The 17,674-nt window shown below is 36.5% G+C and overlaps 1 protein-coding gene across 1 annotated transcript; it reads right to left on the bottom strand.

The window, feature by feature from the left end:
* Positions 1-107: 107 nt before the first annotated feature.
* ttc38 (tetratricopeptide repeat domain 38) lies at positions 108-16,942 on the bottom strand. Its single transcript, XM_067420222.1, has 14 exons — positions 16,801-16,942; positions 16,225-16,302; positions 16,061-16,142; positions 14,835-15,006; positions 13,931-14,104; positions 11,154-11,229; positions 10,497-10,616; positions 10,344-10,403; positions 10,196-10,234; positions 7,673-7,754; positions 4,850-5,015; positions 2,160-2,319; positions 2,003-2,076; positions 108-543 (listed from the first exon to the last, which is right to left on the bottom strand). The coding sequence occupies exons 1-14, from the start codon at positions 16,828-16,830 to the stop codon at positions 456-458; spliced, it is 1,401 nt and encodes a 466-aa protein (XP_067276323.1). The 5' UTR covers positions 16,831-16,942; the 3' UTR covers positions 108-455.
* Positions 16,943-17,674: the final 732 nt, after the last annotated feature.

The raw sequence follows: 17,674 nt of genomic DNA, 5'->3' as shown, positions 1-17,674 counted from the left end.
TTGGTTTATATTTTGTTCTGTTATTTGATTTTTAAAAAAAAAGTGTGTTTGTAAAGCTTGTTGGATTGTTTGTTATTTCCTCATTACAAATTCAAAAAGTCTGGAGGCAGATTTGTAAGTTCCTTTTTAATGCACACAGCATTGAATAATCACAGTCATTTGTTGTATGCCTAGAGAGAAAATACTGCTCGGACTTAAATAACATGTAATGCAAAATATCTTTGCGAGGCATTTCTTTGTTCTTTAATTTATGTCTTGCAAAGGAAGAGACTAGACTAGCAGTTAGACGTTGTCAGAGGAGTGAACCCATTAAAAGGAGACCGTTGAGTGCAAACTCTTGGGCGGTACGCAGAGCTCTCTGATCGTATGTCTGTAGTTAAATGAGTTAGGAAAGCGGCCTGTAATTAAACAACCAGAGGACAGGTTGTTAAGCAAGAAGGGAATATGGTTTGAATTTAAACGTGTAAGGAGTGGGCTCTCTGGATCAGACGGTCTGTGAGCAGGGAGTTTGGCCGCACTGCGACTCTCTCGGTCAGCATGCATCTAGGGACAAAAACACAACAACACCTGCTTCCTTAGAAAGAGTCCAAGAAAACCCCCAGTAGGGCAACACTGCTGTCTAAATGAGGCGTTTTAAAAACATTCACATGGACTTAATTTTATGTGCAACCTGTGTAGAACAGGTGGGAGTTTGAAATTTGGAAGGATTTCGATTTATGAGCATTGCATACTAATAAAACGCAACATGTACATTTCTGATTGAAACCGAATTACACAGAAATACCTGGCATCCTGCAGACAGTTTGATTATAATTATAATTAATTGCCGCTTTAATGGAAGCCTGGTTTCTCCCAAGGTTTATTTCTCCATTCTGTCACCTGATGGAGTTTTTGTTCCTTGCCACCATCGCTCTTTGTCGGCTTTGGCTTTTTGCTTGCATATATATGGGGATACGAAATATTCAACTATATCACTGATCTGCGTGATAATTGAACTGAGTTGGACGATGACATCACTGTTTTTTCCAGAGCGATTCAAATTCTGTTGCATTATTTTCCTGTTAACACTGTGAACTGCTTCGAAACATTCTGCATTGTATAAAGCGCTATAAAAATGGTGACTTGGTGGTGACAAAAAAAAAGGTGACTTGACTTATTGACATTACATTTCATCTTTAATGGGAACACTGTGGCCTTGTATAGCAATTTTACTGATTTCTATATGAAAATAGAAATCAACTGTGCACTGTGCTGCCAACTGTGCACTTTCAATCTGTCGTGTGCCTTTGTTCACAAACCAGTTCATTGAATGCCGAGAAATTTCACTTTTTTCCCCTTTATAAAGGTATTTGGCAGTGGCTTTTGATGTATTATTCTATTCAGTTAGCAAAAGTTGTTTATCATCTAGCCTTGGAAAGACATCTGTGTTTATAACACAGATTAGTTGATAGCGACTAGAAGATTAAATATTAAACAGTAAAATCTAAAAGTCTGAACCCTAAAAGAACTCTGTTGAGGTTCATGATGAACTGAGAAACCCGGGCTAAAAGGGATAGTTCACCCAATCGGTCATCATTTAGTCATACTCAAGTCAAGTATATATATATATATATAAATATATATTTTTTTGTATTACCTCAATGAAGCTGTTTGACCAGTTTATTTTATTTTTTATTTATTTTTTATTATTTGTGGATTTACGTATATGAACACACCTGTTATGTCAACTAGCATTATCATAATTGTACTAATAAAAACAAAACTTAACGATTTCAGCTCTCTTGTCATTCCAAAATGCTAAACATCTTCAAGATTTTTCTTACAATGGAAGTTAACGGGGCTAATTGTGGTAATGTGCTAATTGTCATCATGTATCCTACACTGTCTATAGATCTTCAGCTGTAAATCTAACACCACCAAGAGCAGAATAAAAGCACAAAAGACAACAAATTAGGTTTTTGAAAACCATGTTCCACTTAGAGGGTTAGAACACAACGTTTACCTGGCAAAGCGTTGGTGTTCTTTGTTTCCCGACTTCATGGCAGCATGAATAAGGAGCTGATTGAAAACATCTCTCTGCAGAGGAACAAATAAGAAGGTTGTTTAGAGTAGGAACACAGCTTATATCTAATACATACTGCAGTGAAGCGGTGAAAGACCTGTGCGTCACTGCCCCCTATCTCTACAAAGCGGTCTCTGATGGGTTTAAGCAGCTCCACGGCCTGGCTGTAGTTTCCCTGATCATACTCCAGCAGAGCCTGACACATGGGCAGCCCCACACGCTCAGCTATCTGGAGCTGACGGTTTTCTGCTGGGTCTCTGGAGGAGGAAAACAGACATATGTCTATTGTCACTCCATATACTATACAACACATATGACTTTTTTGGATTTTGCCTAGTCACTATATGTTATACAGGCTTTAAAGACATTAACATATAAAAGAGCAGCAGTCAACGTCCAAATCCTTTACTTGAGAAGTGCGAGTGGCAAGAATTGCTTAGATTTCCAAATACCTGCAGAAAAGTGTGTATACCTGCTTAGAACGTTTTACAAAATGTGAACCTTTGCATGGATTTTAGTGCTTAGCGCTACCAGTTTCTAAGTAGGCTTTATACATTTTCCATTTTCAAACTGGGAGATCACAAGAGATTGCTAGGTGGTCCACGAAGAGATTAAAGAAGAGAAAAAAGAAGAAAAAAATTACAGTATTACAGGTTTATTTTGAAATTATAAACCTTTATAGCCTGACGTTGTCACATTCATTTCTAGTCAGAATATGAGTCTGATACTGCTCCATTGTAGCCTGGATGCCAGCTGAACTTAGCCCCGCCCACAACATTTTTAGGTCGCGCAGTACGGTCTGGCCTTGCTCCATAGAGGAGTAATTATCCCCGAACAGAAACTGTTCTGACCAATGAAATCATCAGGGCGGGCTTTAGCCGATGACGGACAGATATTAAACAGTAACATAATCATGCGCGTCATCAAAGGGGCTTGGATTATATTTGTTTGAATCCTAAACGGAGAGCTTGCTTGTGTATGTATTCACCTTCACAATTTCTCTCAGAAATGATGATCATGTTGGGTAAGTACTCCGTGTATCATTAAATTATTTTATTTGTTTACAACACCGGCAAAGATCATGTATTCCAGCCTGATTTCAGCACGCGTGCAGATGGGGTTGCCAAGTTTTTACAACAAAACCCGCCAACTACTAGCCCTAAACAATAGCTTTTCGGGGGGTTTGGTGGGTAAAATGTGTGTTATTTTGGCAAGGTTGCCTGCTAAAATTCGCACTCATGGGTCTATATATCACACAATAGTCGCTTCAACCCGCGGACATAGAAAACAACCCGCGGAAAAAACGCGGACTTGGCAACACAGTGCAGTTTGAACTATGTTGACATTTGACAATGCGTTGCTTCGTTGCTCTGATTGGTTGTAGGTCTATCCAATTGATGTCTTTCCTGTTTCGGTTGAAACACGCCCCCTAATCACAGCCCAATGGAGCAGTTTCAGACTCATATTCTGACTAGAAATGAGAATGACCACGTCAGGTTAGCTCCATTGGGCTGTGATTATGGGGCGTGTTTCAACCGAACCAGGAAAGACCTCAATTGGATAGACCTACAACCAATCAGAGCAATGGAACGACGCATAGTTGTCAACAGAACTACACGCACACTGGAAGAAGTAGAAGAAGAAGATGAGTGTAAATGATCTTTGCCGGTGTTGTAAAAGAATTTCAGGATACACGGAGTACATACCAACACGATCATCATTTTTGAATAGTTAAGGTGAATGCATATACGAACAATTTCTCCATTTAGAATTTGAAAAAATTCAACCCAAGCACTCTTTGGAGACGTGAATGATTACATTACGTTGATCATCTGTCCATTATCGTATAAAGGACAATTTGATTGGTCCGAACAGCTCCTGTCCGGGTATAGTTGCTCCACAACAGATCAAGTTCAGACGGAATTTCCCGAACTCATATGTTGTGGGCGGGGCAAGATTTGACTGGCATCCAGGCTATGCAGATTGTCCTGTTTAAAAAAAAACTGGTTTTAATACTGTAAACAGTATATTTTATCCCCGTACACTGCCCCTACCCCTAAACCTACCCATCCCAGGAAACATTCTGTATTTTTACATTGTCAAAAAATATCACTTAGTATTATTTATAAGATGTTTTCCTCATGGGGACCAATTGTGGGGACATTTTGTCTCCATAACGTAGGGTTTACCAGCCCCACCCCCACACGTGTGTGTGTGTGTGTGTGTGTGTGTGTGTGTGTGTGTGTGTGTGTGTGTGTGTGTGTGTGTGTGTGTGTGTGTGTGTGTGTGTGTGTGTGTGTGTGTGTGTGTGTGTGTGTGTGTGTGTGTGTGTGTGTGTGTGTGTCTAAAATTGTTACAAAAAGCCTAAATAAATTAAAAGTGGATAACGAAGAACATTGTGCTCTTTGAAAAAACACTGCTCTCCTTGAACAGATGCTGTGCTGCTCCCAGAGGATTCCTCTTCAACATGTTATCTTATAAAATACAGCATGCTGACAAGAAATGTATTTTTTGTGCTTGGATATACTTTCAATACACTTTGTATTCCTTCTGTACAACCTTTACCAGACGTTTGTTTTGGCCATAATGGGCATAAATATGCATGCATCACATCAGCCTTGAGGATGCCAGTCTTCCCCAGAGCAGGGAAATGTCTAAGAAATCTCATACAGAGCCTGAAGACGCGCTACATTTGTCCACAACACAGCCTCCACAAACTCCCACCCCTGAACAGAACCTGGCTGTAATGTAATCTCTTAAGTGTGTTATGTAATGCGTGCGGCTCACTTAGCTAGTTCCTGCAGACTCCCCAGAAGGCGCTGAGTGGTGACGGTCTCCTTGCTACCCAGGGAAACCATGAGGAAGTGCAGGTCATTGAAAAGTAATGTGTGGTCCTCTGTATGTGGCTGGGTCACCTGGAGCAGCTCTCGGTAGCGGTCCTTCACACTCACACCTGCTGAGAAAACATATTTTATACACACAAACACCCAATTGCACTACTTCTGTGCTTTTCAGCACCAAAACATGCCTCTTATTCATTAACCAAACATATTCAGTTTAAGATCCCACTATCGCAGCTCATCTGTGTTTCTGAACCATGCCTACCGGCAGCTACACCAGGCAGCAAGGGACACTTGACTGGCCGCTGCCAGCATCCCTCCAGGTCACGCTAGACTTCGCAATCCATTCATGAATTTGTATTCATACGTATGTGAATACGGCGGTGCAAAAGTTCATGTTTGAATACCAAAGTTCAAGTGAACTCTGTCCTGTCCCACTTGAGCTCATAAGATTAATTGTATGTTGTCTGTTTTTACGAGAGACGTGGTTTCACAAGAGACTGGTGTTCCAGCGTATGATGTAGGACACAGGCGAAGTTCTGGTGACGAACGTGAAACCGCAGAGGATAGAGCGAAACAAAACTTGTTTCTCGCAAGAACTAACATATTCTCATCAGAGCGTCCTGCGTCATACGCTGGAACAGCAGTCTCTCGTGAAGGCGCGTACAACAGTTAGCAGAAGTTAAAGATTAGAGTTTGTAAAGTTTTAAATATGTATATTTTCTTACACAAATGCAATGCCTCACTTCAGAAGCCCCCTCACCACCACCACCCCCAGAGCTGTGTGGAGCACTCTTATGATTAATAGATGCACTTTTATGGACTTCAAAAGAGAAACACCCATCCACTGACATTATAAAGCTTTTAAATCTGATTGCATTCATTTGAAAGAAGAATGTAATATACACCTAGGATGACTTGAAGGGTGAGTAAATCATGGGCTAATTTTCAGTTTTGGGTGAACTAACCTTTTAAAATAATGCCACAAAATACCTGTAAATTGATTTCCCAAAAAGGTTCCACAGACCCTAGTCCCAGACTAAAATACACGTTTGAGCCGTTTTAACTGAAAGTAACTTGCACTGACAAATCTTAAATATCAGTGCCATTGTTTTGTCTCAAGATGCACATCCGTATTTTTATTTTTCTATGGCATTTTTATAAAAGCTACTTAAATGTCCTAACTAAGGCCTTTTATTAATCCTGGCTTAATCTAAGCCTTGTCTGTGAAACCAGGCCTACTTTTCATAATTTAAATATTCTCCTCCCATAAATGTTGCATCTCAAAGGGAAACAACAAGGTCAGCTGCAATGTCCATGACTTTTCATAGCAAATTTTTCCATAAATGTCTTTAGTAAACCCTGACAGTAGTTTTATAATGGAATTTTTTTTTTTTTTGCTGACGTAAGCTGGCAATATGTGACTAGTTAATATTTCTGTAAAGCTCATTGAAAGCATTATAAAAGTTGACTACAGTTTTCAGCAAAGACTTTAAACATGTCCTTGAAAAGAGATCATGACGTCTTCACATCCCATAAATAAGCTAAATAAAATGGAGTAGTTTTTCTGTAACGTTAGTCATTTTTCAAACCAAAGGTTGAACTTCTTTTTATCTTTCATTTATCTTTCACAAGTCCTCGTGTCCCAGAGGGCAAAGTATCTCTCTTGTAACCAAACTGAACTTCATATATTGCACTGTAAACTCCTCCTGTTATCGCATCCAAGAGGAAACTTTTTACTTGACTGCAAATATATATTTTTATTAATCAGTAATAATCTCATTTCCCAATAAACTTTGCAAAATTGTGTAATATAATACTTTCGGTTTTCAGATACGTTTTTTCTCAAAGGGGTACTTCAGCGCTGGGAAGATGAATCTGTAATTAAACTGGGTCATAAATGTAGTAGAAATATGAAATTATTTTTGAATTTGGTGCTTTCTAGACTGAGAAAAGACAGAAATTTGTTTTTGTCTCATGGGGATGAAAGACTACAATTCCCAGAATGCTTCGCTGCCCAGTGAGGCCATTCCCAAAGCCACCAACTGGATTACTGTGACTGAGTTGAAGAAGACACTACAATTAAAAACTGAATGTGTCTGTTCAATATAATGAGTTTATGCAAATCGCTGAAGTAACCCTTTAAAAGTGCAATAGTTTTTTTACCCTACTTGTTTTAAAGCTGCTGTCCGTAACTTTTTTGTGTTTAAGATTTAAAAAAAATGATATAATGAAAATGTCCAACATGAATCCATTTTCCAAACCGTGTTTTTGTCTTACCCTGAATCATTATGGCACATTTATAATAAGTGTTTATATTGGGACTATTTCAGACCGGTCTGGCAGGAACTCCGCAGCAGTCCCTGCCAGACCGGTCTGAAATAGTCCCAATATAAACTGAGCACTGCGTGACTTGCCATAGACTTAGAGAGAAGTAGCTCCTGCTGTAATACTCTTCTGCAAGATGCATGTAGTTCTGTTGTTAACCCCTAGAGCACAAAAAGTTACAGACTGCATCTTTAAGCATATAATCATTTAAGACAATGAATATATATATATATAGATCTCCCATCTGTTGTGTTCACCAGTCAAGTTCTCTACCCAAAGAACACTAATTTTCGAGGTTCAGGAACTTTCCAAACACCAGTCTTCACACCACATTGGGGCTTGTCACCACAGCAGATTCACACGTTATATTCCAGTGCAGACGTCAGTGATTAAACTGGCAAATGTGTTCCAACCTCTGTTTTAAGACTGAATGATATCTCACCTTCCAGCTCTAGTCTGTAGAGCAATGAACAAGAATCAACGGTGTCCAGCATGGCTCCAGACTTCACACAGCGCTGATAAACCTGAAAAAAGGTTTTAAATGTCAAATCACCAGTCATTTCAATTCCACATCTAGTCAACAATCCATCATAATTGTTACATTATGTAATGAGCTTGACAGGTCATGAAACTAATTCATACACACCATTTGACCCCCAGAAAAGAATATGGATGCCATTTTTTAATCAACCGGTTTGACAATTTCAGCTACGTTCATTACTGAGAGGTACATAAAATCAAGCATATGGCTGTGCAATCATCAACATTTTAAATAAAAGTGGGTGTATTTATTGTTTTAGTATGGTTGGCACAAAGAGAGGTCCAATACCAAAGAACATGACTGACATGACGCCATGCCCTGGAATTCGTTTAAAGGGGTCATGATATGCATTTTTATTTCAATTTGTTCCATGAGGTTCACTTATAATGTCAATTAAGTTTTGCACAAACAAAAACAAATATATAGATTATTTTCTATATATTTAATTATTTTCTATATATTTAATAATAATTGTTAAAGAACAATTACTTTCTACATAAGATATTCGTTGATTATTACAGGAGTTTTGGCGTGAGTCACTGATCAACTTGCTCTGTTTGACTGACAGCAGCGATTGTTAAGGGAGCGTTCTTTCGTCGATTTCTATATAATCATAATTTAAACAGATTATTTTCATCCTACTAAGAGAAACAATGTGAAGTTGACCATTTGCAAGTTGACACATAGGCAAAGAACATTTGACTGTATCGGAATCGTTACACATCAGAAATCACTGGTCAAAGATCAGGCATTAGGCATTAACACATTTACTTGCATGTTGTGGCATTACTGTTGAGTCCACATCGTAAAAGTTTGTTTACCAAGCCTGCGCTGAAATTCCGAATGAGTTATCAAAGAATCCACAGTGAAATGTATCGAATACAAATAAGTATGCTCAACTGAGACATTCACATTGTTGTAAATAAATACATTTGGAAGGTAATGTTATTTTTAGTCCAGTGATCCTGTATCTCTCTCCTCTCCTCTCCTCTCCTCTCCTCTCCTCTCCTCTCCTCTCCTTGTCATCTCACTAACACGTCAGTGGGCGAGGCCACCCACTCGCTACTGTATGAGACTAAGCGTTTTAAAAACATCCATATAAAACCGTAATTTACAGACAAAGCATTATGAAATCATTTACTTACGGTTTGTGATGCAGCTGCTGTCAGATCTAGTACAGTTGGCTGCTTCATCTGTCAACAAGTTTCTTTACGAACTCTCCATTACTCTGACAAAACAAAATGCTCCGGACAAACATAAAATCCTTCAACGGGATTCTTTGCGAAAGATTCTTTTGGGATTTAATTGAAGTCTGTACAGAGACACAAACGAGCTGTTTAAACTGTTTTTGGAAAATGATTAAATAAATATTTTGTTTATAATAAGGATGATTTAAGCTATGAAAGTTGCAGGATATGTCAAAAGATCAAGTCTTATGTGATTTTTCACGTCATGACCCCTTTAAACGCGCATGTCAGCCAGGTCTCTAATGCCCATCATCATTACCTATCACCCATGCCTTGTGTCTGAATGGAAGTGAATCTTAGCATCCATTCCAGCATCCAACCAGCCTTCCCAGATGTGTGAAAGATGATATAAAAGCAAAGGGGAGGCCCAACTCCATGTTAATATTAAACTTTCAACAAGCACAGATGTGTTATTGTGGATCCACAATCCTCTAGCCATGTAGATTCATAATATGAATATACTCTACATTAATTACTGCACTTTATATAACTGAACTTTTAAGTTATGTAATCTTTGTTAATGGCTTTGAAAGTTATTACAGTGTTATTTACATTTTTAACAACTTTCTAAATATTAAGCATTCTACTTAAGAGTCTTCACGGAGGCTAAAGGCACCCGCTGAGATGAATGTAAAAATATTCTATTGTCACTTTTTACAGATTTTATAATATAAAGAATGAATGGTTATTAAATTAATGCATCTAATTCTAACTTTAGCTTGACAACTCTCAGTATTCTAACTTCCATAAACTGATGGTCTGTTGACAGTGTGTACCTGCAGTAAATGAACGAATGATTCATATATTCAAGAGAGTGTAGTCTAAAGAGTTTGCCCTGGAAAAAACTAGGCTTGACACCCATATGCTCCTGCCTAAATCAATTTAACTTTCACCAGCCTGAATCCGTCGCATTCCATATGGAACACGAGACGGAATTTACATTTCTCCCCTGGTGTAACTAATTACATTCACCACATGTCTACAAGATTTAAGCACCGTGGCGATACCTCAGGTGGCATCATATGGCAGTAACTTGGATATATACTGAATATTTTACCATATTCACACACCATGATTTGGTACTCCAAAGGACTACCATTCAGAAACAAACATTTGTATTAAAATGCAAACCACAGTATACCATGTCACTTCTAAATGTAATGCCAGACGCACTGACCTGCTCATCAAAAATCTTCAAAGCTTCCTCATAATTCCCCTGTGAAAAAAAAAAAAAAAAAATCCATGAAATATACATGGAAAAAAGTAACTTTTTTTTTTTTTTTTTTTTTTTTTGTAATTGATGTGACTATGCTGTCTCCCTTTACCTTCTCAATATGATATAGAGCCCAGTGCCAGTAATTATGGCACGCCAACATGTCACACACCTTTACGGGATAAATAAGACATCATATGACCTGATTTTTTTTTTATATACACAACATACAACACAAGTTCTATATAATTTTTCTGAGACTGACCACCCAGTCTTTCTCTGTAGAGGCCATGAAATTCAGCCCCTTGTCCACCTCTGCCTTCATTTCATGGACATGAGCCACAGCATGGACACTCCAACCGTCCTGAGGGGTCAGAGCTAGGCCCTGCAGGAATAATGCAATATAATAATGGTGCTTGCAGTTAATAAGTAATTTTGATTTATCAAAAAAAACAAAACAAAAAAAACAAAAACATATAGCATATATAATTATATAAATATAGAATTATATAAATAGAATATTTATATATTTATATATAATTATATAAATAATTCAAATTGTATAAAATATTATAATACATATAATAAATATTATACTATAAAATAGTATTTTTTTATAATTATAATTGTTTTAATTATAATTTTTAGTATATTTTTATAGTAATAATATACTATAAAATATTCAATTTACAGTACACTGGACATTTGGACTTATTTTCACCGGTTTTGCAAGACAAGCACAACACATTTGTGTCTGCTGCATTCAGAACAGATTTATAACATAAATATTAAAATTATAATTAATAATGCATGTTTAATAGACTAATTAGTCATTTCTTTGCACATTATGCCACAACACTGGAAAGTAGTGAGCAATACTAATGAATAACATGAATTAAATATGCAATTAAACAAATGCTACCTCTTTTGCCATTTTTTCAGCTTCGTCATAGAAATGAGTCTCAAGAAGCCCAAAGGAATACATCCCTTTAAGATAACTGGAAAACACATCCAATGAAAACATTTTACTTGCATTTTACTGACATTTAATTTCAGGGTTAATTTTTTTTGTTTGTCGTGGAATAAGTAGGATTCTAAAAAATATCTATAATTATTAAAGAAAAAAATATATATATTTAAAAAAATCAGTAAAAAAAAAAAATATGTGAAAAATAGAATGGGCCTCATTCATGAAATACAAGCAGAAAACTATTTTGTGTAAATCCTTCGTGTAGCCGTTCAGATGTAAATTTTTGGATTCATGAAAATATTTGCATGTTAGTTGGTGCGAAAGAAGTGTACATTTGCTCATGTGAACGTTTTCTGTTCTTTTAGGCAAACTGATGACACTGAATTTGATGCACTAGCTAGGCTACCATAATAATATTGCATGAGTTCGTTTGCCCATTTTGTCTTTCTTGTCTTTTTTTTCTTTTTTTTGCAGTTGAAAACATTTTGAGTAAAATGCAGTGCTCATCAGTGTCACTTTTTACCCAGCCATGATCCAATCACAGTGGATGAGCGATGGGATAAATACTACACAGACGGACGATCGCCCTTGTACATGACTGAACAACAATAGATAAGCTAATATTGCTGGTTACTAAATGTTTATATTCAGTAAACAAAGGTCAGTTATGTACAAATTAATCCAACTTTCCTCATGTATTTATGAAAATTTCATGAATGAGGCCCAGTGTGTTTTAAAAGCCACAATACAAAGTTTTTCACCCACAAGGACAACGAATCAGATATACAACACGTGTAGAGGTAGAAACACACGTAATCTAAGAATTAATTCAATATTTTTTAATATACATATATTTTAACAATATGGTTAAAAATGATGCGTGTTCCTACACATTTTGTTTATTCGATCCATTGTCCTTGTGGGCTGGGTTATGTTGGAAAAACGTAACGTCAAATTAAAACAAAGAATAAGTGAATATAAAAGTTTGATTAGAAGAAAAAACGTTAATTATCCGGTTGCGGCTCATTTTTGTATTTAATCGTGATGTGTTTTATACGGCTTTGTGGGATTGAAAAAGTTGTCGCCTAGAGGAGGCGATATTGAATAGCTCATACAGAGACGCAAGTTGTTCTGGATTTTTACTCCTCAGACTCTATCACCTATGGGAATGAACGATGAAGCATTATTTAATGTGATATATATATATATATCACATTAAAAAATGCACAGAGTAAATCAGCTCTGTGAAATACTTAATTCTGATTGGTCAATCGCGCATTCCAGCGGTATGTTATTTCCAGATAACAACCGCTCATCCAGGTACTACTAGTTATCTTGACCGGTACTACTTCTGCTGGCACCATCTTGTGGCTTAAACAGCCGTGGGTTACAATGGAAGACTTCAAGGCAGGTTTCCTTTATAACGTTTTTAATATATATATTTTTCTTACATAAAACGCATCGATTCGAATCAGAAGGCTCTATTAACCCATCGGAGCCGTGTGGAGCATGTTATTTGACGGACAGCTGCATTTTTTATGGACTTCAACACCCTCCGCTTCAAACACCCTCCGCACCCTCCTCTTCGCGTCGGGGTCCTGATCACTCTGTCAGGGTTTATTCTGCGATAACAACCGGCTGGGTGTACATTATCCCTTACATATATATATATATATATATATATATATATATATATATATATATATATATATATATATATATATATATATATATATATATATATATATATATATATATATATTATATACACACGTTTTTTCATGTGTTTATGTAACCATTTATATGTGTATGGATATATTTAAATATATGTATTTGTGTATCTATATATTGTGCTTGTGCATGTATGATGTCGTGGTACTAATGATTTTGCTAATGAGATATTCAGTCATTGAGTGTGATTTACTAATTAATGGTTCTCTGCAATGGTTTCATGTTACCTTTTTAAATGGCATGGATTCTGAGTATTATATATGCCTGATGATAGCCTGACAAGCCAAACCCACATCAAGATGTTTGGTCTGGAAACTCACCATTGACAGGGCTCAATCCGAGGGGCGGGATAAACGGTTGTCTTTCAAACTCCCTCTGCACGCGATAGGATAGCGCTACACCAACCAGAGCAACGAAGGTGAAACAGAGCTTGTTGATAGATTAAACATTCGCCGTATCCGGTCGGCTAAACTCCGAACACATCTTCCCTTTTTAAGAATGACTTTAGTGTCGTTCTTTGTTCTTTTCTCAGAGAAAAGCTTAACTCCAAGTCTTCCAGAGTCGCAGTCAAAGCCTTTTCGAAAGACCACCGTTCTTCAGTTTCTGTGTTTACTAGAAGCACGCGCGCAACTCGGCCGTCGTCATTACGTTAAGCCCACCGACTCTACACACGATCTAATTGGCCCGCCCAGAGTTTGGCGTTTACAGCTCAGAACTGTATTGAGAGTTGCTAGACGACACTCGCGGACAGATTAGATTTCCTGCTGCTAGGGTGTGTCTAGATTTCTAGGCTAGCCTGATGAAGGTCAAGAGACCAAAATGTTGCTAATAAAAAGTTTTAGATTTTTTGCAAGTATTGATGGTGTGCGGGATTTCCTTTTATTTGTTAAATAAGTACAAAAAAATAATCATTATTTAAAAGAAATTATTTTGCTACACACAGTAAAATTATATCAAGCCAGCATTCAGATTGGCATCGGTGGAGCACAAGCACCTGCCTGTAGAACGGCATATGCGGTTTCCAGTGGGGCAGCACTCTGGCCACCGAGTCCCTCATCTGAATCTGTTCACCCAGGTAGAAGAACCCATCATGGGAAAACTTCAGTGCCAGCAAGTCTGTGGGGTGATCTGCCAGAACACCCTCCCAAACCTCACAGGCCTTGTGCAGGGCTCTGAAACACACCAATCAATACAATTCATTCATTTAAAAAATTCCCTTTACATTTACTTAGCACAGCAGTTTTATTTCAGTATTATTTATCTACTATTATACTATTTATCTTTTGTCATTTTACTTATTATTTTTTGTCATTTTTTTATTTCAAGGCAACATTTAAAATTAAGTTTTTAAAGTTTTAAAATTAAATTTTTATCTTATATTTATATTTCAAGTTTATTGCAATTAATGAAAATCATTTTAATTGTATTTAATGATAGCAACACTGCATTACAGTTATAGATATTTTGAGAAGATCCTTCTCAGATCAGAAATGTTGTGTTTTGCCAACTAAAATTTGCAAAATGTATTAGTCACCTCTGAACCCTCTTTTAAAAGTGATCTTTTCACAGAATTCTATTGATTTTACTAAAGAAAATTTCATTAGAGCTGAGAACTTAAATGACAGGGAAACTTCTGTAAAAAGGCTGCTTTATTCAAGAACTTTAATCAAGCTAAAATTTAGCTTCATATGACAGTCACACTCTTTATAGCCCAAGGATACAGTAGAGGGAACATGAATCTTAAAAGAGCAAATTCAAAACTGCTTGTTGGCCAAAGGCAACCTTGCTTTAAATTAATTAGAAAAAAACTTTTTTTTTTTAGAGTGGGCAGATGTTAAACATTCATAATGTCCCCAGATGAATGTTCTTGCGCAGCTCTTAGTCTGTTTCATGTGAACTCACCCTTTAGAGAAGAGCTCCATGGCTTTCACATGGTTTCGCTCTCTGGGTGTGAGCTCCTGACAGTTAGCCAGCTCCACAGTCTTCCTCACAGCGCTGGCCAATCTCTCATCCCGCAGGACTGAACTTCCTGTGCCCACCAACTCCAGCCCAGTAGAGATCACATGACCCATAACTGCAGCACAATGGAGACACTAATGAGGACTTACTGTAGGAAGACCATAGATGGCTTGTATAACCCTGAAAGGGGTTTATCTTGTGATAATGACCAGCTGATTGTACATTATCACACTAACTTACCAAATTACATAGCAATTGCAAGTTAACATCTCACGATTTTGTGAGAAATAAAAAATCAGAACTGCGAGTCATACTGTTAACTTGCAATTCTGGGTTTATAACTTGTAAATCTCAGAAGTTTATATCTCGGAATTCAGACTTTATAACTCACAAATTTGTGAGAAGAAGGAAAAACCTTCAAGACTTTATTTCTTGCAATTCCAAATGTATAGCTACTTTTTTTTCCTCAAAATTGCGAATTTATATCTTAAAATATTATATGTAAGGGATAATGTACACCCAGCCGGTTGTTATCGCAGAATAAACCCCAACAGAGTGATGGGTCTTGCATTTTATTTTGAGGAAAAAAAGTATATAAAAGTATATATCAAAAAAGTGTGTGTATATATATATATATATATATATATATATATATATATATATATATATATATATATATATATATATATATATATATATATATATATATATATATATACATATACACACACACACACAGGTCCTTCTCAAAAAATTAGCATATATATGAGATATGTATATTATCAATTCTGGTTTCCTTTCTATATATAAACTCCTATTTTTGAGAAATAAAGTTGGAATTGTTAGAAATAAAGTTGGAATTGTGAGATATAAACTCGCAATTATGGAGGACAAGTTAGAAGTGCCATACACAAAGTCCAAAAACAATTGCCCAGAGGAAAAAAATAAAAAATAAAAAATAAAATAATATATATATATATATATATATATATATATATATATTTTTTTTTTTTTTTTTTTTTTTTTTTTTTTCTTCAATTAATTATTTTATCTTGCTTTGTTCTGTGGAAACAACTTTCAACAAGTTATCAATACAGAATCAAGTATCCACCTTTTTTCAGTGACTTTTGACAGGACACACTACAATATTCAGTGTTGTAATCTCATACCAAAGTCCGGGTCTGCAGCTCTGACAGCTGACATACAGCCTTCTATTCCTCCCAGTGTCTCATCATTACGCCAAGTCACATACTGATTAACAGAGACATAACATTCAGGTCAGTTATAAGCAGAAGCAAAAACACAGTTATCAAAAATCCGTGAGTATATCTACCTGAGACAGTATAGCATCATATAGTTTACAGGCCTCATTACTGCTGGTGGACAGCGGCAGACCCTCTGATTCCCATGCCTAACACATACATGCACAAAGGTCACATTCATAGGGTAACTGACATTTGATGGCCAAGTAAGATATTTTTGAATTAGTTTTTGCCACAATGCAACACCCAAATGCATACTGTGCAGAACATTACGTAGATAAATTACATTACTTTACTGTAAACAAGGATACATTAATGTATCAAATTACAAACTGAACGCGATTTTCCTGACGGATCACAATCAGTTCTAACAGTGTGCTGTTGTTACAGTGTGTTGTTAAGCATTACACAGTTTTTGTACAGACTGTAATGTGCACTTCGGGCATGTGATACAATAGCTCGTTCTACTGTTAAGTTGTTTAAGAAAGGAAACAACTTAATCCCACTGCCAAAAGGGTTAACGTAAACTTTTATAGACATTTACAGTTCGTTGTTGCGTTCTCATCTCGAGAAGCCTATACAAAGTTAGTCATGATAACTAGGGAAAACGTTATACGCACTATATTGAAAATAAATTCCTAATTTACCTTGCAATCTCTGAAACTCGCGGCGTTCATTCTCACAGACAGTTGTTTTTAACAAGCGATGACCGATTCTTCAGGGACCTATGGAGTCGGATCTTGCGATGAATCGTTTGAACCGGTTCACAAAAGCGGTACGAATGAATTGTTCACGAATCGATGCGAGCGTCTCGTCTTGGTTAACTGAATTAACCGAATTATTGACTGAAGAGAGGTCTCTTTCGAATACGTCCGACTCGCAATATTAACCATTTTTGCAGCCAAGTTGCAAAAATTAAAATGTCCAGGTTCTAAATTGCATTATGACAGCAACAAACTAAACTAGGACATAAAAAAAAAAAAAAAACTTCATGCCACGAATCGATGTCAGAAAGCACGTGATAACATACTAGAATAAAGTGAATCATATTTTTAAATGATTTGTTCAAAGGAACCGATTCACACAAATTAGTCTCTCACCACCATTGTGTCTGACAGAGGAAGCTGCGTCTCGGAGTAATGTTTCCACGGCAGTGCAAAAAACCAGGAGGGGGGTTTTGTGCTACATAATGCTAAACAACATATGCACGTTCCCCGTTTCCAAAAGTCATGATTTACTAGAGTTTCCCTTTATGTATTTCTTGTGTATTTTAAAAGTATCTTAAGATAATTGTTTATCTTAAGTTTAAAAAAAAGCAAACTCCAAACTTATCTGAAGCAAACTCCAGTAGGCCTACATGCATAGCAAATTAATTAAGGTAAAGTTTAAGTAAATGATACAGGCCAACATTATAATGCTTTAAGATGGATGAATAGATGTAACAGAAAAAAAAAAAAGAAAATCTTAATGGGTTAGATTTTAAAAGCATACCAACAGCAACTTTTCCCAAAATTTTATATT

This window comes from Pseudorasbora parva, chromosome 16, assembly GCF_024679245.1.
Source record: "Pseudorasbora parva isolate DD20220531a chromosome 16, ASM2467924v1, whole genome shotgun sequence".
Lineage (NCBI taxonomy): Eukaryota > Metazoa > Chordata > Actinopteri > Cypriniformes > Gobionidae > Pseudorasbora > Pseudorasbora parva.
This window is presented reverse-complemented; position numbering and strand designations above follow the sequence as displayed.